This window comes from Pistacia vera, unplaced genomic scaffold, assembly GCF_008641045.1.
Source record: "Pistacia vera cultivar Batoury unplaced genomic scaffold, PisVer_v2 Contig623, whole genome shotgun sequence".
NCBI lineage: Eukaryota > Viridiplantae > Streptophyta > Magnoliopsida > Sapindales > Anacardiaceae > Pistacia > Pistacia vera.
Window position 1 is genome coordinate 2,791 of NW_022196472.1, and position 26,848 is coordinate 29,638.

A 26,848-nucleotide genomic window follows, 5' to 3' on the forward strand; every position below is an offset into this window, starting at 1 on the left:
CAATAACATAAGAAATCAGATAAAAAAATATGGGTAAGAGCGAGTCAATCATGAAAATAAAACAGGGATATGATGGTAAATTGGGACGGGAACAAAATCTTAAAAAACCGGTAAATCCGTTACATAGGACAGGTAAGCAAGGTTAAAAAACTTTTTGCTTTGAAACAGTCAGGCAACTAATTTAGGCCACAACGCCGGCCTTTTCGATTTACTCAGACTTCATTTATAATAATAATAATAATAATAATAATAATATTTTCAATTTTATTGTAACAAATTTTCTCTATACTTTGTTCCAATTTGTTGTTTGTTTTTCTTTTCTCTTAATTCTCATCCACAAAACCCTACTTTCTTTTCCATCGAATAATAATATATCTAACGGTTTATGCCACTCTATCTCTTCGTTCTTCCCCTTCATTTAAACTTAATATTCCTTTATTGATTCTGGGTTCTCAGTTTACGTGACTATAACTCTCCGCTTTTCACATTTTTTTTGCTCCCCCACTTTGACAAATTCAAGAATTTTCAGTTTTTCCGTGTGTTTTTGTGGGTTGGTATTGATTTTTCACCGTTTGAAGTCTACAATTTGGAATTTCGTAAGAAAAGTCAGAAAGTAAAACTTCTTTTCGCCTTGTTTCTGGGTATAAAAGAACAGAAAATTTTGGTTTACATTTGGGAAAAAGTTTTGGTTTTTTTTATTCAAGGTACTTTAGAAATGGATTCCGGTAGTGGTGGGGGAGTTGAAGGTGCTGCAAAAAATGAAAAATCCGATAATAGTGAAACTGAAAATGGGTTGGTTTCAGATGTGAAGAGTGGTAGCAAGAGGGACTTGTTTTTTAGAGCTGATAAGATTGATTTCAAGAGCTGGGATATTCAGCTGGAGAAGCACTTGAGCAGAGTTTGGTGTAAGGATAGAGAAGTTCATCCAAGGAAACAGGAAGAGTGGGAAATTGATTTGGCTAAACTTGATATAAGACATGAAGTGGCTCGTGGCACTTATGGAACTGTTTATCGCGGCATTTATGATGGCCAAGATATTGCAGGTAGACTTTGTGTATTTCCTTTCGGTTCCTCTATTGTTATAAACAACTCAATCTATGATTTCAGTCCTTTCTGATCATATTGTTTAATGATATGTGGTTCTCTTGAGTTTACTTGACTTGGTTGATATCATTTCATCAGTTTGTCACTTGGTAATAGTTATAGTCTGAAGTTTTATATAATTGTTAATGGTGTAAGTTGCTTTGATGCCTCAATAATCATCAATATCACTACTGAGATCAACCCATTGATCAGTTTGTAATATCTTGTGGATATTGCAGTGAAGATATTGGATTGGGGAGAGGATGGAATGGTCACTTCAGCTGAAACTGCAGCTCTCCGGGCATCATTTCGGCAAGAGGTGGCCGTCTGGCAAAAGCTTGACCACCCGAATGTTACAAAGGTAGAAATTTTCTAGTCTTAATTTATGATATCTTCCTCCATTCAACTAGTATATTGATGAAAATTTTTGGTCCTTTTGTCTTTGTCAAATTTCTGTCGATTCTACTCAGATTATCATAGTGTACTTGCTGTTGTTTCAAATTATAGTGTTTAAATTGTCTTTTACAGTTTATTGGAGCTTCAATGGGAACATCCAATCTTAAGATTCCTTCAGAAAGTACTACAAGTGACTACCATAATTCTATTCCTTCCAGGGCTTGTTGTGTTGTTGTTGAGTTCGTTCCAGGTGGGACATTGAAGAAATTTTTATTCAGGAATAGAAAGAAAAAACTTGCCTTTAAGGTCGTGATTCAACTTGCTTTGGACCTCTCTAGAGGGTGAGTGCAGCATATCATCATTATCTCAGCTTTTCAATTCTTGCTTTTGGGATTTAAGTTACTGATTATACGTGTTTTGCTTCTACTGTTGCAGATTGAGTTATCTTCACTCAAAGAACATTGTACATCGAGATGTGAAGACAGAAAATATGTTGCTCGATGCTAATAGAAATTTGAAAATCGCTGATTTTGGCGTTGCTCGAGTTGAAGCTCAGAACCCAAGAGACATGACTGGGGAAACTGGAACTCTTGGCTACATGGCCCCTGAGGTACCAACTCTTCTCCAATTCCTTAAAGGTCTAACAATGGTTTTTAAACTTCAAAACTATAACCACATTAACATTTTCCATAAGCCTGGAGTCTCAATTGTGACAATATCATATTTAAATGAAATTGTTGCTAGTTTTCTTCCTCCGTTCCCTTGTTCATGAGTTCACATTTCTTTGAAAGCCGGAGAAGAATTCTGACAGAGCTAACTTGTGCAGGTGCTTGATGGGAAGCCTTACGATCGGAAATGTGATGTCTACAGCTTTGGTTTATGCTTATGGGAAATCTATTGCTGCGACATGCCTTATCCTGATCTTAGTTTCGCTGATGTTTCGTCTGCAGTTGTTCGACAGGTTTGTCTGTGATTATAAGTATATATAAAACATAGACAGTTGCTTCTCTAATGTGATCATGTTGCAAATTTTTTTATTATACAGTCCTTAAATTCCAGACCTCAACTTTGAACTTCAATTAACTCTTACTCTCATAAGTTAAATCTTGCATACACAGATTGAGATTCGGATTTTAAGTAAACGAAATTGCATATAAATTTTTTGTTTCAGAACTTGCGACCAGATATACCTCGATGTTGTCCGCATTCATTGGCAGGCATAATGCGAAAATGCTGGGACGCAAACCCAGAAAAGCGGCCTGACATGGAGGAGGTGGTGAGGTTGCTAGAAGCAGTAGACACAAGCAAGGGCGAGGAGGCATGATACCTGAAGATCAAGCTCATGGATGTTTCTGCTTCATTCCAACTCGAGGCCCATGATTTGTTTTAATTTTCATTTGGTCTTAATTCATATCAATATTTGTATCATGTGCACTTCAGATAAAAAAAAAAAAAAAAAGGGTCATGAATGAAGCAGAAACAGTTTATTTCTGCACCTGAGATCATTTATTGATTTCTGTAATGCATGAAAAAATAATCTTTGCAAGACAGATAAAGCAGTGGTTCCGGTTGAAATCATACTCCCGTTTCAGTTGTATTGAAAACTAGCATTCTATTTTTGTAATTATTTCAATCAGTTGTATGAAATTCTTGAATTTCAAATTCGTTTTTGAAATAAAAGTATATGCTTAGATTAAATTCATAAAACGAAACCAGTTAATCTCAAGCCAATGAATGACGGGACACTTTGCCTTCCCCTGTCACTAGTTAGCAAGATATGGGATGAAGGAATAATTCTGTTAGGTGAGAAATAGTATAAAAAGAGAGGCAAAGGGGCGGTGAAGGCATCAGAAATTAGATGGGAAAATAGGGGAGGTGGCTGACCCTCGAAGCTCAGCAGGGGTGGAAACACTTTACTGTTAATTTCTTGTCTTTTTGTTTTATTGTTACTGATTCCTACTCTTGGATCAGTTTTAATCTACATCTTGTTAATATATAAAGCAGTTGCATTTCCATTCATTAACACTGTTATAATCCATTACATTTCCATTTCATTATCTTCATTTTTCTGTCTGATTTAATTGCCTTAATATTGCTGTATTGTTTGAATTCGTGAGGTCCCCAACAAATTGCAGTGCAGGTGAGTTCATATTATTGTTGTAGGATTTGTCATTTAAGCTTTCAGCCTATAAATGAATAATTCAATGCAGTTGAACATTGACGCTATTACTTATGCATCATGCATCGTGCAATGAGCAATACTTTATGATTTAGACATTGGTTAATTTTGATTTTGATCAATGATATTTTAATTGTTGTCAGGTTGCAGGTGTGCCAACTAATATCAACTTTCTGCAAAAACTTGCTAACCATAGGGCATTTCAAAGTGGAAATGTGGAAACTCATTTTATTCAGCACCATAAAGATGACCTCTTTGTTGATCCTAGTAGTTCCAAAATAGCAAAGGTTTCTTATAGTGCTGCAAGACTCAACGCAATGCTAGTAGCTGCATGTTTTTGTGAACTAGAACATTCTGCTTTTAAGCAAACTCCCCTTGGTAAGTTGAAGGTCTCGGTCTGGTCTTGGGTTCTGTATTAGCTGTTTTATATGGTCCTCTTAGCGTCTACATGTGGTGATTTGTCCAGGGAGCCACAGGGTACTTCCCATATGGTATGCTCATCCTCCTTTCAGAGTCCATCATCATGCTAGGCGTATTATGGAACTTGAGTGGGAGAATGAATATGATAGCAGTTGCTCGAAGCTTTTGACACTTACTGTCATTTATCAGCCAGATGGGAGCTATCTGATTGAGGTTTTTACCTTCTCAGAGTGCATTTAAAAGAATGGTGTCAACTATAAGTTCCTAAAGCTATCATGTTTAAGAGTTCATTATTCATGTCTTTTTCTGTCCTCCAGCTTCTCTCTTTTCTTCTTTTGATTGTCCCCCACTGAAATTCTTCTCAAAGTAATTCAATTTTTTTCAACGCATAACAGATGGCAGAAGATGGTTCACCTGGTTTAGAAGTCAAAGCGACATGCCTAGGTGAGCATGATTTTAGTGTTGAATTTGATGGTGCAAGCACAGATGTTAGTTTAGCTGTTTACACCAAGGTAAATGCCTCTCTACAAGCATATTTAAGAGTGCATTTCAATTGATTTATGGGGATTAAGTACACCTTTTTTTATGATTATTTGTTTATTTAGAATCTTAGTACAATTACTGAATATTTCATAAATGCCTTGCATTATATTTTATTTTAATATTAGCAGTATAAATAACCAATAACCTGAGTGTACATACTATGTTGTTGTCCTATCCGGCCTTCTAATCTGTCTCCCACCTTTCACACTGGAAGTGTTCAATCATTCTCATAGGGAAAGAAACAGTTGGTAGTTCAATCATTTCCTTGAGTGGTGTAGTGGATCATTGTCTTTTAAATGAGGACCTTATTGGATTCTGGAACTATCTTATGTCTATCCCTTCTACCATGTGGGTGTTTTTCATGTGTTTTGCCAATTTTTATCAAAGCATTTTTATTTTTATTTTTTATTTATGAGGATATCATTCAAAGTTTTCATTAAGTAAATTAAGCATTTTTAAAGTGGGATCAGATAATCACAGTACTCTCTCCATGTCTGAGGTTATTTTCTTTTTCGCTTTGGCACTCTGTGTTACTATTAAATTAAGTTCTCTAACATGGGCTGTTAGGATCGGACTAAGCACATTCATGTATGGAATGGTTTACAACACCACCATTTCAAGCAAAAATTGGGGCTTGAGTTGTCTAATGATGAAGAAATCCAACATAAGACCAGTCATGAGATTGCAAAAGGCCCTCCGGGGACTGTGGTAGCACCCATGGCTGGTTTAGTAGTAAAGGTTCTTGTGAAAGATGGGACAAAGGTGGAAGAAGGACAACCTATTTTAGTGTTGGAAGCAATGAAGATGGAGGTTCATATTCCTTTTTCTACAGTCAATGTTTTCTTTTCTCTCTTTATCCAAAAGCTGTGATTTACATTATCCATTATATCTCTATCCCTTTTTTATTCTTTAATAGCACATGGTAAAGGCACCAACTGGTGGGATTGTCAATGAGCTTCAAGTAACAGCTGGCCAACAAGTTTCAGATGGTGGTGTTCTCTTCAGGGTTCAAGGTTAGTCAATTTTGTTTTTACTCGCTCAATATGAACCAAGGATTTATCTAAAAGTACGATGTAGCCACATCAACATTGACTGTGTATTATCTTTAAGAGTAACATGGTTCCATCCTCTATAGGATGATCTCATACTTATTGATTTGTTGTTTTTCCTCCTCGCATTAGATAATTTGGGTTTAGTGCTCTGTACACAAATTACCAACTCAATCATTTTGCTTTGCCCACTGCACATGTCAAGAAAAGAAGATAAAATAATCTTTAAAAGGATAGATATCACGACTGGATGTGCCTAAACAACACGAAATTAAGCAACTAGTTTTATTCATAAATGTATTTGTTTTTAATGTCAAAACATGTCGTTATTGCCTGCAAATCCTAGTTGGAGACAACGACAAGATTGCACTCAAACAGCTCCAGTAATGGTATCTTGTTTGCTGTTCTGTGGAATCATTAACGAATCACTATAGTATGGTTCCTGACTGTTGGATTTAACATCACCAAATTTGTGGAGATATTATCAGACTGTTTGATTTAACATCACCAAATATAAGGTGATGTTATACATTGATTATTGTATGAAGGAGAGCTAGTCCCATACGATATTATAGTCTCTCGAAAGTAGGGTAGTTTGAGTTCTTATTTCCGATTCTTTCAATCAATGATCTTTAATCGTGTGGATTCACAATGGTCAATATATAGTTTCATATTATTTGCATAATCAATTGAACAAAGATTGAAGCAGATTATGTATATGGTCAGGATGAGTAGAATCTATCTTGCTGTTCCGTTGATGACAAAATCTCGCTCAATCAGAACATAGCTTGTCCCATCAAGTACAGAGGAGTTGACTACATCTGTTGCAAGAAAAATAACTTTCGGTAAGTGAACACTTGTACTCTTTGTCCACATCATATAAGGAAATCTACCATCTTCGGATGTAACAGCGAAAATAACTCTTGTAAACTACATTTGTTCTGGTAATAATAAATACTTTCCAGTTCGTTACTAGCTATAGATTACTGGTCTCTGTTACGCATTTGCACCCACACACCAAGGATGAAAATGAAATATCAACCGAAACCCTGTTAGTAAAGGAAAAAAGTCATCAGTTTCATGATCTACCGTTTTTTTGAATTTTGTTTAGTTCTTTTTTTTTAGTCAAGCTATGAACACAGCCATGATTTATATTTTTCTATTCAAGGGATAAGCAGACTTCTTTAACCTGATGATTTCTGGTCTAATTCCCATTAAATTCTGATTGAACTTTCTCCCACTATTGGCGTGCATTTGCCACACTTATAGTGGGGCCTTTGTTCATTTATTCAGTTTATCGGTGCTGATTCTTTGCTTAAGTCAATTGTCTTATTCAACTTATTCCAGCCGCCCAGGTTTCCCACGTTATTTTCAATTCTGACTAGCTGACCACAAGTTATTGGTAGAAATTTCTCTTTATTATTCCACGCTAATTTTGAGTAATTAGAATATGGTGGATAGATAGATTAGATTAGCGATAATCTTTATCAATCCCCCTGCGCCATTCTGATGGCAGCATGACACACACACCATCGATAATTTTAATTTAGAAATTAGAAATTTTATTAATCCTTCCTGCCTCAGCCACAAGCCAACGCCATATTGGGTGGTGATGCAACCAAATTTTCAGACCTGAAGCTCGCAAAAAAACAAGACAAATCAAACATGTTGAATTGTGGAGAATTGGTGTTTTGTTCTGTTGGTACTGGATTACCAAACATCCCACCATGTTTTGTTTTTGTTCTCAAACACACACTTGGTTGAATCTGAATGAGATGCCAGCTGCATATGCCAATGTATTGATATCCACAAAACCCTCCACCTTGTTTTGGAGAATGTCAAGAACATTCAAAGCCTTTTTTTTTTTTTTCTTTTCTCTTTTTAAAATAAAATATTTTTGTAAGGAAACTGCGTACTTGGTGGGGGAAAAGGATGTGTCAAATGGGTCTAACCTAATCACTCTTTTAATCAACAAAATACTCTGATACAGCTGCCTAAACTATGGATTTTCTGTATGGTGAGAATAAGATTATAGTTTGTGATGTTTGCAAAAAATAAAATAAAATATGTTTTGTATTAATGTCAATTTGACATATATTCTTCACGTAGTGGGGCATATGAAATGAAAAGTGATATCGGTAAATTCTTTATTTAATCTACTGTCTTTTGAAATTGTCCAAATACTTGGTCAAGATTGATTCTAATGTAGTGGAAGAGTCTATCTTATGAAAGCTTTTTTTATAGCAAAAAGAATATGCTGTTCACTGTATGAGAAGGAAAGCCTAGGCCACGTATTATTATTCAGTTTTGTTGCACATGTTCATGTATGACTGGAAATAGAATAAAGATAGGTTGATAAATACTTTTCACAATTTTTTTCAGAAACGTTGACATGATAACTTACAATTGGTCAGTTCATATTTGGTCATACAGGACTCATTGTTGGACATGTGAGATTCATTGTGAATTGACTAATTATGAGTTAATACGTCGCGTTTGTAAGAAAAAGTTAGTGAAAATGGTTTGTGAGTATAGTATTAATGCTACAAATAACCAATTAAGGCTAAGCTGTCATTATAATATTTATGGAAATAGTCACATTTCATTTCTCCAAGGTCCAATTACGTTTGAAACTTATCTTTGCATTTTCTGCCTTCTAAAAGTCGTTGGCAATGAATTGGATATATTTTTAGTTTACCCATATTACCCTTATGGCTAATCGGCTCAGGCATTACTCTAAGTTTATCTCATTTGCCTAAATGGAATCGTTCATTTTTATTAATCCAACTATAACAAGAGAAATTGCATTAATATTTAATTTTTCTTTTATTAACATTAGATTAACAAAGACAAATTACTCAACTGTTGATGCGTGGTTTTAACACTAACTAATCGACACGTGCGTAACGTTGATTGGTCAAGAGACACATGTGATTATGGATAGAATGTAGAATAAATGCAATGAGAGTTTTTTAAAGTGGTTCGGATGCTAAGGTAGCAAGTCCTACGTCCACTGATTTGTATTAGTATTGTGGGTCAGGTCGCAACAGCGGACTGACTTACAAATGATTAGGGAAAAATAAATACAAAGTTTACAAGAGAGAGAGAGAGAGAGAGAGAGAGAGAGAGAGAGAGAGAGAGAGAGAGCTAGTTCAGAGTGTAAAAATAGCCGAATCCCCTTAATGAAGGGGTCTTTCTCTTTTTATAGCGAGATGAATGCAAGTAATCATCATTAAATCCATGGCTTAGTGTGAATGTCAGGATTAAATCCGGCTTTATGCCACATTGCCCTTCTTCTAAGCTGATTTCACGCGATTTGGAGCAGGGAGTGGACACGTGGGAGCTCCACGGCGTCTTGTAGGCCTGACGTGCGTTTACCGTTCTGACAGGAGCAAGTCACACTTCATCACGTGATTTCTCATGTCAGCCCTTGATTTCCCAGGCATAACAGAAGTCCCCTAGTTTTTAAGGTTTGAGGATCGAACCTTGGAAACTAAGTCATGCCGCGATTGGAGGTTCTGATAATTTCGACCTGAATGGAAAAAGTTCGGGACAGGGCCTTTTGCAAACACGACCTCGCACAAACTTTGCTCCAACGACCTGACAATCATTATCCTAGCGACCTGGATTCATTGGGCGTTTCTTATCGTGCCTTAGGGTTGGAGATTTAATGAGCCTGTTTCTGCGCTATCAGGCGCTCTGCACGTGTTAAAGCGTCTGGCAGGTGCATTAAATGCGTTGTGTGCTGACCCGACGTTGTTTTGACAGAGCATTAATTGCACGACACACTCGAAACGACAACCCTCATCACAACATTGAATGCGACGTGAGGCGCATTTAATGCGGAGAGAGAGAAGGCTGTCGTTTCGATTCCGAGGGGTGGTAACCGTCTGTTCGTAGTCCATATAAAAGCCCAAATTTTTCAGATGATGCCACTTGAATCCCTTGTGCCTCGAGCGAAAAATCTTTGCAAACCGGAAGTTCTTCTTTTCCGATTGGCATCTCTCCGATATCCGAAACAAGAACCGTCCTCGGTCACGCGCCCCAGAAGGTAAGGTCTTTTTCTTTCTTTATTTTGGGGGTGCAATGGCGTTGGGTCTCCTGGTGTTTCATCAGAGACGCGACGCTGGCGTCGGGTTCGAGCCGTGGATGGCGGCTCGAGTTACTGTTAGGGTTTAGGGAATTTGTTCCATGCCGTCGTGCGGGGCAACGTGCGATGGCTAAAATGACCTTCTGTCTGTCAGTGTTGCAGACTGTGGAATGGAACCTTCAACGTCCAGACCCGAGGAAGGAGCCAGTTCATCTTCGCGGGACGTTCCCGTGGGCGCATCCTTTGATGTCTTCTCGGTTCTCACCCGAGAAGAGTTCGAGAGGATAAAAAGACAGTTTGACGTCCGCGCAGAGGTGTTCCTCGACGCCACCCAGTCGTCGCGGCATCCTTCCGATGGCCTAGCTGCGATCTCCAAAGAGATCTTCAAGGGTGGAGGGATGATTCCTTTCCACCCTTTCATTAGGTCGGTTTTGGATCACTTCGGGATCGCACCAATGCAGTTGATACCAAACGCGTATGTCATCGCCGTTGCGATGTACATCGCGTGCCGCGAGAGTGGCTTGGGCGAGCTAACGGCGGTGGAGCTCGGCGTCGCCTATTTTCTAAAAAAGAGTAAGGACAAGGACTCCTATTACTTGTCCCGACGACCTACCATCGCCGAAGGGATACATAGCTATCCCAGCAACGTAGGGGCCTACGAGGCGAAGTTCTTCTTTTTCTGCTACGACGGCTACTGCCGCTTTCAGAAACCAAGTAAGTTTTTCTTCGCTAGGTTCATTGGATGTTCGCTTCCTTTATTATAACGACCTGCATTCTTTTGCAGTTAACAAGACGACCAGCCAAGACCTGCTCACCGACCCGGACAGGCTTGTGTCTTTTGGAGTCCTTTCCGAGGAAAGTCGGGACGCGAGAAAGCTCGTGACGACCGCGAACTTGCGGAAGTGGTTTTTTTAGTAACAACGCGTCTTTGGAGTCCCCAGAATGTAAGTTACACTGATTCCCTTCTAGTCGTAGAATAATTTTTGTTTAGTTACTAATGTACTTAATAATTTTTGTTTAGTTACTAATGTACTTGCAGCATCGACTATGCCTCCGAAAGAATCCGAGCAGCCCCGACGAGCGCCATTCAACTTTCCTCGATCGAGGAGGGCCAGGGGAGGTGAAGCTGCTCCCCCCACAGAGGCACAGCCGGTGCAAACTGTCCTGCCTCCCCAGCCTCGTCCTGAGGAAGAGACGACCAGGACAGAACAGGTCGCTCAGCCATCACCTGCTCGCCCGAGGCGTAAGGCAATTTCTCAGCGGTCGAAGAAGAGGAAGCAGATTCAGGTCGACGAGTCAGAGACTGAATTTGAGGACGAACCCCTGAGGTCGCGAAGGGACGTCAGAAAGAGGTCGGGCAAGGAACCCGAGGTAGAGACGGTGGCTGCCGACCAGGCGAAGAATCACCAGTGCTAGACGCGCTTGGGAACCTGCCCGAATACTTGCAACCGATAGTCTACTTGAGTGTGGGCTATCAGAGTCATACAATCAGTTCGCCGATTCGAGCGACGTTGACCTGATGATCATGTCGTTTTAGCATTTAACCAAGGTAAACAAATTGTCCTTGAAGAATGTCCGCCTTTTTCGTTCTAACTCTTTTTTGCTCGTAGGCTCTGCTCGCCATGAGAATGTCCCTAGAGAAAGCTCGGCTGGGGGCCACGAAAGGGGAAAACAATCTGAAAGATGAGATCGCGAAGCTCACACAGAGCCTGGAGGACGTTGAAGCGGAAAGAACGCTGTCTGCTGAGGCAGCAAACAGATACTTGAACCAAAAGATGGCTGCTATGCGCACAGTTGACTTTCAAAAGACGGAGCTTGAGCGACGTGCGGAGGAAGTGAAAGAGCTTCAAAGGACAAATGCTAGACTTTCCAAGGAAATCGAGGAGAAAGACCGGGAGCTTCAAGCGGCCTTAACACGGGCTCAGTGAGCAGAACAAGAAAGGGAGGCCTCCGAAAAGGGAAGGCTAGATCTTGAGGCCGAACTCCAGGAGAGTCGGGGAAAAGTTGCTTCCCTGACTGAAAAAATGTGGATCCAGTTAGAGGAAGTCGAGGATAAGGCCGCCGACTGGTCGATCGGGTCCATCTATGCCCTGCGACCAAAGAACCCAGATCTAGATATGTCCGACCTCCCGAGGGATTGGCAGGAAGCCTTGCAGATCTTGGCGAGGGAAGACGATGAAGCACCAGTAGCCACCCGAGGATCCGACCAGGCAGAGGGTTTGGGTCTTGCTTCGAAGGATCCCCTCGACTAGGCATAGTGCAATGAGACCGACTCCATTGGAATTAATAGGGTCTTAACAGTTTTTGTTGTAAATAAATAAAAATACATTTTGCTTTCAATTGTTGTTCGCTTTATCATACATAAGTGCAGTTTACAATTCAGTTTTACATAGGCAATATTACATGCGAATCGTTACAAGCGAACAGAATAAATGTGAACTGTTTCCAGCGAACAGAATAATACTTTACAACAAAAAGGGAACTAACAAAATCAAAAACTAATTTATAATGAGAGCTGAGTTCGAGATTACTGATAGTATGGCCGAAGGTGCTCGGCATTCCAAGCTCGGGGTACTTTGGAATCGTTCAACCTTTTGAGATGGTAAGTCCCCGGTCTGATCACCTTGTCAACCCGGTACGAACCTTCCCAGTTAGGTCCTAGTGCCCCCGCACTTGGCTCCCTGGTTCCTAGGAGAACTTCTTTTAGCACAAGGTCTCCAACCTGGAAGTCTCTTTGCTTGACCTTTGAATTGAAGAACCTCTTCGCACGTTGCTGGTAGGCTGCTATCCTTAGCGAAGCCTTGCTGCGGTGCTCTTCAACAAGATCCAGACTTGCCCTCATAAGTGCTTCGTTTTCAACCTCATCGTACAAGTCTCTCCGAAGAGAACCAGTTCCTACCTCCACAGGAATCATTGCTTCGCAGCCATAGGCTAGCAAAAAGGGCGTCTCTGAGGTGGAGGTTCTTGAAGTTGTCCTGTATGCCCATAAGACTTCGGGGAGATCGTCAGCCCAATTTCCTTTGGCTGCCCCAAGTTTGGCCTTTAGAGTGTGTTTGATGATCTTGTTGACAGCTTCAACTTGGCCATTTGCCTGCGGTCTGGCGACTGAGGCAAATTTTTTATGGATGCCCAGCTCGTCGCAGAACCGCTTGAACTCCTCGTTATCGAATTGCTTTCCATTATCCGAGATGAGAGTGTGGGGAATTTCGTAATGGCACGCTATATTCTTGAAAACGAAGTTTTTCAGCTTTCTGGTCGTGATCGCGGCCAGCGGTTCAGCTTCCACCCATTTTGTGAAATAATCTACCGCGACCACGGCATACTTGACTCCTCCTTTTTCGACTGGCATGGGACCGATAAGGTCGATCCCCCACATGGAAAATGGCCAGGGGCTAGACATCGTTATCAGCTCGTGAGAGGGGGCTCGCGGAATGTTTGCGAACCGTTGACACTTGTCACATTTTTTGACAAAATTGCGCGTATCTTCCTGGATCCGGGGCCAATAATACCCCTGACGAACAACCTTGTTCGCAAGAGATCGAGCACCTATGTGATTACCGCAGATCCCTTCGTGAATTTCCCTCATGACGTAGTCTGCTTCTTCACCGATTACACATCGGAGGAGGGGGCCACTGAATCCTCTCCTATATAGCTGGTCCCCGATGAGTGTGTAACGAGCAGATCTTGCTCGCAGGACCCTTGCCTCGACCTTGTCGTTTGGCAAGGTCCCATCCTTGAGGTACTGGAAAATAGGAGTCATCCAGGAGTCCGGCTGAGTCACATTTATGGCCTATTCGGTTGAGCTGATAGTTAGAGCATCGACGATCCGAACAGAAATGTTATCTGGATCTTCTGAATCCAACGATGAGGCTATCTTTGCTAGGGCGTCCGCTATAGAATTGCTATCTCTGGGAATCTGAGTGATTTTAAAGTGTTTGAACGACCCAAGAGCGGCCTTAGCTTCTTTCAGATAGCGGACCATGTTTTCTTCCTTTGCTTGATATTCCCCTAAAATTTGGTTGACGACCAGCATGGAGTCGCTGTAGACGCTAATCGCGGTTGCGCTCATTTCTTTGGCAAGTCACAACCTGGCGAGCAGGGCTTTATACTCAGCCTCATTGTTGGTTGCTTTAAACCTGAACCGGAGAATACCATGAATTCGAGCCCCCTTGCGGCTTACAAGGAGAAGACCCGCACCAGCTCTTTTTCTGTTTGATGACCCGTCGACGTAGAGGTTCCAGGTCGATAGGTTCTGAATATTTTCTGGATGACTTCACTAGGCTGTTGCTCGCTTGGAAGATAGGAAAATTCTGAGATGAAGTCGGCAACAGCTTGCCCTTTGATGGTCGACCTGGGCTTGTACTTCAGGTCGAACTGGCTTAATTCCATTGCCTATTTGAGCAGTTTACCCGGAGCTTCTGGTTTCTGGAGGACCTTTCTGAGGGGGTAATTAGTCATTACATAGACCGTATGGGCGTGGAAGTAAGGTCGCAGCTTTCTGGACGCGATCAGTAGAGCATAGGCTAATTATTCTATTTCTGGATACCGCATCTCGGCATCCAACAGGCGCTTGCTCGCGTAGTATACTGGCCATTATGCCTTTTCCTCCTCCCGTACTAGAGCTGCACTGACCGCGAACAGAGAGACGGACAGATAGAGGAGCATGATTTCTTGCGGAAGAGGCTTAGAGAGGAGAGGTGGCTTCCCTAGGTGTTCTTTTATACTTTAGAACGCCTGTTCGCATTCGGGAGTCCATTCGAATTTCTTATTGGCCTTCAGAACATTGAAAAATGGCAAGTAGCGGTCTGTTAGCCTCGATATGAAGCGACTAAGTGCCGCTATTCGCCCATTTAGACTCATGACCTGTTTTTTGTTGGTCGGGCTCTTCATATCGAGCAGAGCTTGAATCTTCTCGGGGTTTATTTCTATCCCTCGCTGATTAACTAGGAACTTTCCTGACGATACTCCGAATGAACACTTAAGAGGATTCAGCTTCATTCTGTACAGCCGAAGGATGTTAAACATCTCAGCGAGATGTGCGATGTGTTATGAGGCGACCTAGGATTTGACCAGCATGTCATCCACATAGACCTCCATTGTTTTTCTGATCTGGTCGGAGAACATTCGGTTAACCAACCTCTGGTAGATCGCGCCAGCATTCTTGAGGCCGAAAGGCATAACTTTGTAACAATAGAGCCCTCAGTCTGTAATGAAAGACGTATGCTCCTCGTCTAGCCCATACATCGGGATTTGATTGTATCCCGAGTATGCATCCATGAAACTTAGCAGCTCGTGCCCCGAGGTGGCATCCATGAAACTTAGCAGCTCGTGCCCCGAGGTGGCATCCATAAGTTGGTCGATTCTCGACAGAGGGAAGCTGTCTTTCGGGCAAGCCTTGTTGAGGTCGTTGAAATCAACACAGGTCCGCCACTTGCCGTTTGGCTTCTTTACCAGGACCGGGTTGGTAACCCAGGTCGGGTAGAGTGCCTCTCGGATGGACCCATTTCGGAGGAGGTTTTCCACTTCTGATTTGAATGCAACATACCGCTCCAGATCCATTGCTCTTCTTTTCTGGCGAACCGGTTTGGCCTCACTGTTGACGTTCAATGCATGGCAAATAATGTTCGGGCTGATCCCGACCATATCTGCATGCGACCAGGCAAACACGTCAATGTTTTCTTTTAAGAAGCTTATCAGTTCGGACGTGAGCTGAGGGTTGAGGCTGCTCCCAACCCTTAGTATCCGGCTTGGCTCTTTCAGGTCGACTGAAACTTCAAACAAGTCCCCAACTAGCTAGAAGGGATCTCCTGAATTCGAGGATCCAAATTATCCTCTGCTGGGCCAGGCTGTGACTCGATCCTGCTGATCGCCATAGCCTGTCGGGGTGCACTTCGCAGAACGCCCTTTCCTTTACTTGCCATCTGCACCACTCTTACGTAGCAGTCGCGAGTTGCGCTTTGTGATCTGGTCACTTCCCCTATCCCTGTTAGGGTGGGGAACTTCATCTTGAGGTGGTATATGGAAGTGACTGCCTTGAAGCTTCTCAACAAAGGTCGTCCCAAGATTCCATTGAAGGCCAATGGGCAATCCACGACCAAGAATTCGGTAAGCCTAGTTACCTCGTCGTAGTCACCGAGCGTGACTGGGAGCTGAATCGTTCCTTTGGGGATCAGGTGGTCTCTTGTAAAGCCATAGAGGGGGATCGAGGCGGGCTTTAGGTCGGCCTCGTCCAGGTTCATTCTTTCGAAAGCAGTTTGGAACAGGATGTTCACAGCGCTTCCGTTGTCCACAAGCATTCTGCAGACATTATGGCTCCCTATGAGGGGCGTGATCACCAGGGCATCGTCGTGAGGATGGTGCAGGCGAGCTGCTTCCTTTTCGCTAAAGGTGATCGGCTCCTCCTTTCGAGCCTTTTGCGGTCGCTGCGATGTATTCATTACCCTGATTGGGTCGTGATATGCTTCGCGAGCATACCTTTCCTATGCACCTCGCGTGTTTCCCGCGAGTTGCGGGCCTCCGAAGATTATGTTAACGCTACTGTATCCACTACGATCACGACGCTTTTTCTTTCGCTCCTCTTGGTTCTCTTTTGGAGCAGAGTCATCAATATACTCCTTGAAGTGTCCTTTCTTGATGAGCTCTTCGATTGCCTGCTTTAGAGCTCGGCATTCATCGGTGTGATGCCCGTTGTCCCGATGAAAATGGTAGTACTTTTTGCTGTTTCTGGCCGTAGCAGGGGTTTTCATGGGTTCCGGCTCACCGAGCAGGCTGGCCTCTTCGGATTTGTCCAGAATTGCAGATATGGACACATTTAGCGGAGTGTATTGAATTCTGTCGCGGTCGCGACGAGGAACATGAGCATAGGACTTTTTATGCTCGTAGCGGGGTTTCTTCCCTTTTCGTTGATCATCAATGTCTCCTCTACGATCAGCTCTCCTACTTTCTCCCTGACCAGACATACTGCTTGAAGTGCCGTGATCGCGACGGCGGAGTGCCGCCAATGAATTCTCTATTCGGAGATGTTTTTCTGCAAGGTTGTAAAATCTGGTGAGGGAAACATCGTCCTCATCCTGTAATTCTATCCACAGGTCGGTTTGCGAGCGAACTCCAGCTATTATGAGCGTTTGGATGGACTCTTCGGGGGCATGAGCCACCTTGTTGAGTTCCCTGTGAAAACGGTCGATGTAGGATTGTAGGGATTCGTCCCTTTCTTGCCTTATGTTGCTGAGATAGCTCAAAGGCATCGAAAACTTCCGATTTGCTTAGAAATGCCGCAGGAACGTCGTGCTCATCTGAGGCCACGAACTGATCGATCCCGTTGGGAGCGACCTTAACCACCGCTTGGCATGAGAAGTCAGCGTCACGGCCAAACAACGGCATTTTGCAAGATTCGAAACCTGTTGGAGCTCCATCAGGTCGTTGAACTCATACAAATGATCCTGCGGGTCATGGTTCCCATCAAACGGCCGCATGTCGGGTATTCTGAACCCTGGTGAGAGTGGAGTAGCTAGCACTTCGGGAGAGATGGGGGATGCAGATACGACCTGAGCCTGCTCGTTTTGCTGCTTTCTCAGCCTGTCCAGAGCTCGCTGTAGCTCCTCAATTTGTGGTAACGGAGCCAATTGGAGATTGCTTTCACCCATGCGAGTCCGGCCTTCGCGATTACGGTTCAGGAAAGTCCGAAGGTCGGACTCCTCTTCCCCTCGGCCGACATTTCTGGCCGCTCTCGGCACACGCTGACTAGAGGCGTGTGAAGGCGATGGATAGTGCGGGGTATTTTCACGACCCTCGCGGTAGTATGAATTGCCCCACGAGGTGTGGAGACCACTCGCATGATAGCGATCAAGATCGTTCTGCTGGCGGTGATAAGAATCGTCCCGCTCGGCACTTTTGCTTGGGTTCATCTGCGACGTGGCGTGGGACAGCTCGGGATTCACTTTTTTGCCGAGTCTTAGCTTTGCCGGCACCCTGCTTGGGGCATGGTTTGAGTTCGCTAGCCCTTTGGAGCCCGTAGGCTTGCTTTTTGCCACTTGCTTACCCTTATGTCTACACGCTGCAGTGCTCGCGGCACGGACTATTTCCCTTTGTCGCGCTTTCGGGCGACCTACAGGCGTTTTTGGCGGTTGCACCGCCCCAACTGTTCTTGATGGCACGCCTTGGTCCAAACGGTCTGATGGCGGGGTCAAGTTGCGAAGCTGCTGGGATATCTACCGCAGCATTTTGCGGAACTGGAAGTATTCTGGAAGAGGTATCCCCTTGGGTCAGGGGGACTCCCTCAGCGCGCTGGTTGGCTTGCTCAAGTTCAGATTGGCGGGCCATTTGCTGCTGTAGGACCAGTAGGTTAGAGATTCTCCTGATGAAGGATGAACACTAAATCTGGGCCCTCCTTCTAGCGCCAAACTGTTGATGCGTGGTTTTAACACCAACTAATCGACACATGCGTAACATTGATTGGTCAAGAGACACACGTAATTATGGATAGAATGTAGAATAAATGCAATGAGAGTTTTTTAAAGTGGTTCGGATGCTAAGGTATCAAGTCCTACGTCCACTGATTTGTATTAGTATTGTGGGTCAGGTCGCAACAGCGGACTGACTTACAAATGATTAGGGAAAAATAAATACAAAGTTTACAAGAGAGAGAGAGAGAGAGAGAGAGAGAGAGAGAGAGAGAGAGAGAGAGCTAGTTCAGAGTGTAAAAATAGCCGAATCCCCTTAATGAAGGGGTCTTCCTCTTTTTATAGCGAGATGAATGCAAGTAATCATCATTAAATCTATGGGTTGGTGTGAATGTCAGGACTAAATCCGGCTTTATGTCACATTGCCCTCCTTCTAAGCTGATTTCACGCGATTTGGAGTAGGGAGTGGACACGTGGGAGCTCCACGGCGTCTTGTACGCCTGACGTGCGTTTACCGTTCTGACAGGAGCAGGTCACACTTCATCACGTGATTTCCCACGTCAGCCCTTGATTTCCCAAGCCTAACAACTCACAAGAAGTATCAAAATTTAAGGAAAAAATTTAAGCCTCGGTATCTGTATACATGCAATAACATAAGAAATCAGATAAAAAAATATGGGTAAGAGCAAGTCAATCATAAAAATAAAACAGGGATATGATGGTAAATTGGGAGGGGAACAAGGTTAACAAACTTTTTGGTTTGAAACAGTCAGGCAACTAATTTAGGCCACAATCCCGGCCTTTTCGATTTACTCAGACTTCATTTATAATAATAATAATAATAATATTATCAATTTTATTGTAACAAATTTTCTCTATACTTTGTTCCAATTTGTTGTTTGTTTTTCTTTTCTCTTAATTCTCATCCACAAAACCCTACTTTCTTTTCCATCGAATAATAATATATCAAACGGTTTATGCCACTCTATCTCTTCGTTTTTTCCCCTTCATTTAAACTTAAAATATTCCTTTTTTGATTCTGGGTTCTCAGTTTACGTGACTATAACTCTCCGCTTTTCACATTTTTTTTGCTCCCCCACTTTGACAAATTCAAGAATTTTCAGTTTTTCCGTGTGTTTTTGTGGGTTGGGATTGATTTTTCACCGCTTGAAGTCTACAATTTGGAATTGCGTAAGAAAAGTCAGAAAGTAAAACTTCTTTTCGCCTTGTTTCTGGGTATAAAAGAACAGAAAATTTTGGTTTACATTTGGGAAAAAGTTTTGGTTTTTTTTATTCAAAGTACTTTAGAAATGGATTCCGGTAGTGGTGGGGGAGTTGAAGGTGCTGCAAAAAATGAAAAATCCGATAATAGTGAAACTGAAAATGGGTTGGTTTCAGATGTGAAGAGTGGTAGCAAGAGGGACTTGTTTTTTAGAGCTGATAAGATTGATTTCAAGAGCTGGGATATTCAGCTGGAGAAGCACTTGAGCAGAGTTTGGTGTAAGGATAGAGAAGTTCATCCAAGGAAACAGGAAGAGTGGGAAATTGATTTGGCTAAACTTGATATAAGACATGAAGTGGCTCGTGGCACTTATGGAACTGTTTATCGCGGCATTTATGATGGCCAAGATGTTGCAGGTAGACTTTGTGTATTTCCTTTCGGTTCCTCTATTGTTATAAACAACTCAATCTATGATTTCAATCCTTTCTGATCATATTGTTTAATGATATGTGGTTCTCTTGAGTTTACTTGACTTGGTTGATATCATTTCATCAGTTTGTCACTTGGTAATAGTTATAGTCTGAAGTTTTATATAATTGTTAATGGTGTAAGTTGCTTTGATGCCTCAATAATCATCAATATCACTACTGAGATCAACCCATTGATCAGTTTGTAATATCTTGTGGATATTGCAGTGAAGATATTGGATTGGGGAGAGGATGGAATGGCCACTTCAGCTGAAACTGCAGCTCTCCGGGCATCATTTCGGCAAGAGGTGGCCGTCTGGCAAAAGCTTGACCACCCGAATGTTACAAAGGTAGAAATTTTCTAGTCTTAATTTATGATATCTTCCTCCTTCAACTAGTATATTGATGAAAATTTTTGGTCCTTTTGTCTTTGTTAATTTTTTGTCGATTTTACTCAGATTATCATAGTGTACTTGCTGCTGTTTCAAATTATGGTGTTTAAATTTTCTGTTACAGTTTATTGGAGCTTCAATGGGAACATCCAATCTTAAGATTCCTTCGGAAAGTACTACAAGTGACTACCATAATTCTATTCCTTCCAGGGCTTGTTGTGTTGTTGTTGAGTTCGTTCCAGGTGGGACATTGAAGAAATTTTTATTCAGGAATAGAAAGAAAAAACTTGCCTTTAAGGTCGTGATTGAACTTGCTTTGGACCTCTCTAGAGGGTGAGTGCAGCATATCATCATTATCTCAAACTTTTCAATTCTTGAATTTTGGGATTTAAATTACTGATTATACTTGTTTTGCTTCTACTGTTGCAGATTGAGTTATCTTCACTCAAAGAACATTGTACATCGAGATGTGAAGACAGAATATATGTTGCTCGATGCTAATAGAAATTTGAAAATCCCTGATTTTGGCGTTGCTCGAGTTGAAGCTCAGAACCCAAGAGACATGACTGGGGAAACTGGAACTCTTGGCTACATGGCCCCTGAGGTACCAACTCTTCTCCAATTCCTTAAAGGTCTAACAATGGTTTTTAAACTTCAAAACTATAACCACATTAACATTTTCCATAAGCCTGGAGTCTCAATTGTGACAATATCATATTTAAATGAAATTGTTGCTAGTTTTCTTCCTCCGTTCCCTTGTTCATGAGTTCACATTTCTTTGAAAGCCGGAGAAGAATTCTGACAGAGCTAACTTGTGCAGGTGCTTGATGGGAAGCCTTACAATCGGAAATGTGATGTCTACAGCTTTGGTATATGCTTATGGGAAATCTATTGCTGCGACATGCCTTATCCTGATCTTAGTTTCGCTGATGTTTCGTCTGCAGTTGTTCGACAGGTTTGTCTGTGATTATAAGTATATATAAAACATAGACAGTTGCTTCTCTAATGTGATCATGTTGCAAATTTTTTATTATACAGTCCTTAAATTCCAGACCTCAACTTTGAACTTCAATTAACTCTTACTCTCATAAGTTAAATCTTGCATACACAGATTGAGATTCGGATTTTAAGTAAACGAAATTGCATATCAATTTTTTGTTTCAGAACTTGCGACCGGATATCCCTCGATGTTGTCCGCATTCATTGGCAGGCATAATGCGAAAATGCTGGGATGCAAACCCAGAAAAACGGCCTGACATGGAGGAGGTGGTGAGGTTGCTAGAAGCAGTAGACACAAGCAAGGGAGGAGGCATGATACCTGAAGATCAAGCTCATGGATGTTTCTGCTTCATTCCATCTCGAGGCCCATGATTTGTTTTAATTTTCATTTGGTCTTAATTCATATCAATATTTGTATCATGTGCACTTCAGATAAAAAAAAAAAAAAAAAGGGTCATGAATGAAGCAGAAACAGTTTATTTCTGCACCTGAGATCATTTATTGATTTCTGTAATGCATGAAAAAATAATCTTTGCAAGACAGATAAAGCAGTGGTTCCGGTTGAAATCGTACTCCCGTTTCAGTTGTATTGAAAACTAGCATTCTATTTTTGTAATTATTTCAATCAGTTGTATGAAATTCTTGAATTTCAAATTCGTTTTTGAAATAAAAGTATATGCTTAGATTAAATTCATAAAACGAAACCAGTTAATCTCAAGCCAATGAATGACGGGACACTTTGCCTTCCCCTGTCACTAGTTTTGCAGATTAATCGATCCCATATTTCATTGATTTGATTGGAGATCACTAAATATATTGACTTAATCCAGATTTGTCCATCTTTACTTGAATAGGAGGATTGGAAAATCTGAAGAAAATAGAATCCCACAAAGAGTGGAGCCATGTGAGAGTAGATGACAAGTGTTTAGCATATCAGGTTCGCCATTTATGGAAGAAAGAATGAATTTTTAATTTGTAGTTAAACATAAAAATGTCTTCTTTTTCAAGTGCAAATCCCATGTGTACGAATTCTGATTCCAGAGAATGTGGAGATCTTTAATGGTAGAATGATTTGATTTTGGTGTTGTATAGCTAATGGAAGCAGAATGTTTTCCCAATTTCCAATTTGCCCCTCAACAATTATTCTCTTCTTGTTGCCCATTTGCTCTACAACTGTTAGCCCTAAGAGATAAGGCATAAGCACTACTGTTGAGTCTTCATCCTTCATGTTATTTTATTAGATTCTTTTTTATTTTTTATTGTATAAATTTCAATTTAATGGTGAAAATATGGCGTCTCTATAAATTGAGAACCATTCGTGGCGACACACGAGTGCTGTAGTTTGTTAAGTTCGCTTAGATTACTTGCTCATCAATCATCATCGAACTAAACTCTCACCAAAACAAGAAGTCGGGCAGCGCCGAAACCATGTCGTCGTTAATGACGGATTTTCTGCGGGAAGCGGGTGGAACCGCCGTGATTGATGGTGGACTTGCGACGGAACTCGAACGTTACGGCGCTGACCTCAACGATCCCTTGTGGAGCGCCAAGTGTCTCCTCACTTCTCCTCACCTCATTCGCCAGGCACCTCTATCTTTCTCTTCTTTTTGCTTTATGAAATTTAGATTTTCAGAATTAGTCCTTATTTTCTTAATGTGTATATTTAATATTTATGAATTCAACTGAGTTGTGATGATACTTGAAACTTAAACAAGTACATAGTGACATTCAAGTAAATCGAGTTCTGATGATGGTTTCTTTTCTTTTGCTAAACGGAGCAGGTTCATCTGGACTATCTTGAAGCTGGTGCAGATATTATAATCACAGCGTCATATCAGGTGTTAGCAGTTCTTTGTCTCTCTGTGTTTGGGTGATTCTTGCTCTTTCTGAGATTAACATTTGGGTTTACTTTAATTTGGACAGGCCACCATCCAGGGTTTTGAGCATAAAGGCTTCTCTAGAGAAAAAAGTGAAGCCATGCTGAGAAAATGTGTCGAAATTGCCTGTGAGGCACGGGATATGTATTATAAGAGATGTAGTGAAAGTGCTGGTGATAGCATTGGAGAAGGTAGGATTCTTAAACATCGTCCAATTTTAGTTGCAGCATCTGTGGGAAGTTATGGAGCATATTTGGCTGATGGATCTGAGTACAGGTGAGTTAAAGCCTGATTGCTTAAGTCATGTCATAAGCAATGTGCTGTAACTTGATTTTTTATGGTATTACTTCAATTTAGTAGTATATCATTTGAAAGTGCTAGTTCTTGTAAATTGCATGGATATTGGTTTTTTCGCTGTTAATGTTCTTTGTGGAGTTTCTTGTGCTGTATGTTTTTTGTGAACCGTTTAGTCTAAAGCATAATCATATCATGATCCAGAATTTGTGTTTTGAAGGATCAAAGTACTCTATATATAAATAGTGTGTGGCTGGAATAACATGGACAGCAGCTGATCATTTTACGACCTGCCCCTTTGTTCATCTATTATACAGCCAATTTCTTTTCCAGTGACCTAAATCATGGATGAAATCCCAAATTAAATTTGCTGGCTTCTGTTGTGTACTGTTCCTTTATGTGAATCAAACTTCATGAAAGTGAGCTGACACTTCAGCAATCATCTGCTTCTTATGTTGTTGCTGTCTCTGTCCATAGTGGAAACTATGGCGATTCAATCACACTAGAAGCTTTGAAAGACTTTCACCGCAGAAGGGTTCAGATCCTGGTGGAATCGGGTCCTGACATAATAGCATTTGAAACAGTTCCAAATAAGCTCGAAGCTCAGGTATTGGCCGCATGCTTGTGGTCATTAGATGATGTTTTAATTTCCTTTTTTCTTTGTACAAGTTATATTTATTGATATGTAGGGTAGCTTCTGTCATATCATTGTCACTGAATATCTTATCCACCAAAAAAGAAACTTGTAAATTTGTTCTATAAAGCCTCTGGTTATTGGTTTCATTACTATGCTTCACTTCTAAAAAGATATAAGTATTTGGAGTATACCTAAGTTTTTTCTTTGTTGTTAGACTGCTCACTCTCTGTAGTCTGTATGGCTCACAAGTTTCTTGATTTGTCTACTATGGTGTCCAATTCTATTGACTTTAGTGGACACGCAAATTTCTCATGGAGTCAAAGCTTGACTCGTGGAAAGCTTTAGTAAAAGGGCCATAAGGATATTTTCCAACTTAACAATTATTCTTGCTGTAATTTTAGGTACATTCTCATATATTATGCTTTGTTCTTTCAGGCTTATGCTGAGCTCTTAGAGGAAGAGGACATAAAAATTCCTGCTTGGTTTTCTTTTAACTCTAAAGATGGTGTCAATGTGGTTAGCGGTGATTCGTTACTTGAATGCGCCTCAATCGCTGAATCATGCAGAAAAGTAGTTGCTGTAGGAATCAACTGCACACCTCCTAGATTTATCAATGGACTGATTTTAGCTATTAAGAAGGTATAATTATTGAGCTTATGGTCTTTTGTTGAAAAAAATAATCAGTCAAGTAGAATTTTTATCTCAGTTTGTCAGTGTTTTCATTGTTATGTTGTAAATTTTAAACATGTTTGTAGATTGCTAATAGCCAAAAGAGTTGCACGTTTGTTACAATAATTTATTTTGTCATTTAAGGGACATAAATTAACTAATTGTATAACTCTCTGATTTATGGAAAACTCACTTCATGAATAATGCCTTCAGGTTACTACTAAACCGATACTCATATATCCCAACAGCGGTGAATTTTATGATGCTGATCGGAAGGAGTGGGTGGTAAGTTCTGTTTTAATGATAGTGTTAAGTTTCTATATACCCAAATAATTAAGAAATAAATTTGTCAGGATAGGCTGGGCAGTTAAGGTTTACTTTATGCTAATAGGTATCATTTTGTGCTATGCATTGAACATCACATTCTCTTAAGTAAGATAGAGAGATGCCGCTATAGTTATTGCAGTAGGTAACTAAAAATAAAAACATTTCTATTTTGAAGACTTTTGATCTAATGGTTATACTCTGTGGTTGCAAAAAAATGTACACCTCATCGTTTTTCAGAAGCCTGTGCCATGAGCACTTATGTAAAATTATTTGAACAATGGCTAGGAGATCTCAGAGGATAAATACAAGTTTATAGTGATAGAGGAGTAGGAGGAGGGATAAATAAAGAACAGAAAATTAGAGAGATAGAATAGGAGGGAATAGTTTAGGGAGAAAACTTTGCTATTCCTCCTCCATCACATAGTCTATCTGAATGGGTATAAATATAATTGCCTTTGTCAATGTTAAAAGTTTAGGTTTGGAAAGCAATACACATGAAAATACCCCATTATCTTTCCTCTTACTAAATGTAGTACTGATCACTTTGTTTAAGCCATTCTATTATATGCTATACAGACTACAGTAGAAAAAATTGTTTATTTCTGAACATAATTTTTTATGAGTGGTTTTTTCCATTATTTAAAGTGAGAAATTTACATACCCTGTTTCAACGGGGAACAGTGAGAAAAGGAAAGGGAATATAGAATGTGATGCTTCAATAATTGGGATTAAATTGATTAAGAAATTTTATAAATTATCCTATTCTTTTGAAAATCCAAAATGCAGGAAGTTCATTTTTGGTTCTTAACATTGTATCATGCCAAACCAACTTGACTTTGCTATTGTTTTTTGCAGCAAAATACTGGGGTTTCAGATGAAGATTTTGTCTCTTATGTAAGCAAATGGTGCGAGGCTGGGGCTTCCCTTGTGGGTGGTTGCTGTCGAACAACTCCAAATACTATCAGAGCCATATACAGGACCCTTGCCAATATAACTGCTGACGTGCCCTTGCAGCAGCCACAGTGCTTGTGAATAGAGTAAAGATAAATCATACCGAGAGCCAGAAGGAGTTTTAATAACTTGACCTTTTATAGTTTTTTTCGTTCGTGTGATGGCTGAAGGTGAACCTGACTTGAGACCTTGTGCTCAAATCTGGGTTGAATTTCTGCTGTTGAGGATGAGGTTTGGGCAATGCACTTGTATCATCTCTTACAGAAGAACATTTGCCGATAATCGCTTATGTACAGTAGCAGAGATCCCATAAACGTCAAAGTGTCTTTAAGTTGATGCTTGGTCCAAATTCCGAATGAAGTTGCCTTTTTGTTGTTATTTCTTTGACTAGTTAATAGAACTGTTTTATTTCACACCATTTTGACAAAGTCCGTTTCGTCCTGATCTAAATTAATTTAAATGGTCATTAAAAACTATATTTAATTGAAGTAGCCACACCGTCAGAGTCTTGTTCATCGAACCTAAAAGATACTGGTGACTGGAAAATCACAACCAAATAAAATCCCAGCGAATAAAGGTCACTGGTTCGAATCGCTATTTCTGAACCTGGATTTGCTCTCGAGACTGCTCCTTGTTTTGCAGAGGCTGAGTCTATAAGATGCCCATATAAACATTGGTTACCGTAAACATTGATTCTGCACTCAAGTTTATAACAAGCAGTTGATCAAACTGGCCGGAAGACCCTTCTGATTTACAGAATTAAAGTTAAAATTTGAAGATCAAATTGTGGTCAATTGTTCGCAACCCTAGCTGCTTCTGTATCATATAGATCAAAATATCCAACAAGAAAAACA

At 40.9% G+C, this 26,848-nt stretch overlaps 3 protein-coding genes and 1 pseudogene across 3 annotated transcripts; all 4 read left to right on the forward strand.

Moving 5' to 3' along the window:
- Nucleotides 1-308: 308 nt before the first annotated feature.
- Nucleotides 309-2,945, forward strand: LOC116111023 (annotated as a pseudogene).
- A 264-nt stretch (nucleotides 2,946-3,209) lies between these two features.
- LOC116111022 (methylcrotonoyl-CoA carboxylase subunit alpha, mitochondrial-like) lies at nucleotides 3,210-6,640 on the forward strand. Its single transcript, XM_031397227.1, has 8 exons — nucleotides 3,210-3,282; nucleotides 3,597-3,619; nucleotides 3,802-4,036; nucleotides 4,125-4,291; nucleotides 4,474-4,590; nucleotides 5,189-5,431; nucleotides 5,538-5,634; nucleotides 6,397-6,640. Exons 1-8 carry the CDS (start codon nucleotides 3,210-3,212, stop codon nucleotides 6,399-6,401), a joined length of 960 nt encoding a protein of 319 aa, XP_031253087.1. The 3' UTR covers nucleotides 6,402-6,640.
- Nucleotides 6,641-19,041: 12,401 nt separating this feature from the next.
- On the forward strand, nucleotides 19,042-21,700 carry LOC116111024 (serine/threonine-protein kinase STY13-like). The gene is made up of 6 exons (XM_031397229.1): nucleotides 19,042-19,797; nucleotides 20,077-20,198; nucleotides 20,365-20,573; nucleotides 20,670-20,844; nucleotides 21,061-21,195; nucleotides 21,405-21,700. Exons 1-6 carry the CDS (start codon nucleotides 19,470-19,472, stop codon nucleotides 21,609-21,611), a joined length of 1,176 nt encoding a protein of 391 aa, XP_031253089.1. The 5' UTR covers nucleotides 19,042-19,469; the 3' UTR covers nucleotides 21,612-21,700.
- A 271-nt stretch (nucleotides 21,701-21,971) lies between these two features.
- On the forward strand, nucleotides 21,972-26,404 carry LOC116111025 (homocysteine S-methyltransferase 2-like). The gene is made up of 7 exons (XM_031397230.1): nucleotides 21,972-22,823; nucleotides 23,021-23,077; nucleotides 23,163-23,392; nucleotides 23,888-24,017; nucleotides 24,483-24,686; nucleotides 24,930-25,001; nucleotides 25,899-26,404. The coding sequence occupies exons 1-7, from the start codon at nucleotides 22,668-22,670 to the stop codon at nucleotides 26,073-26,075; spliced, it is 1,026 nt and encodes a 341-aa protein (XP_031253090.1). The 5' UTR covers nucleotides 21,972-22,667; the 3' UTR covers nucleotides 26,076-26,404.
- Nucleotides 26,405-26,848: the final 444 nt, after the last annotated feature.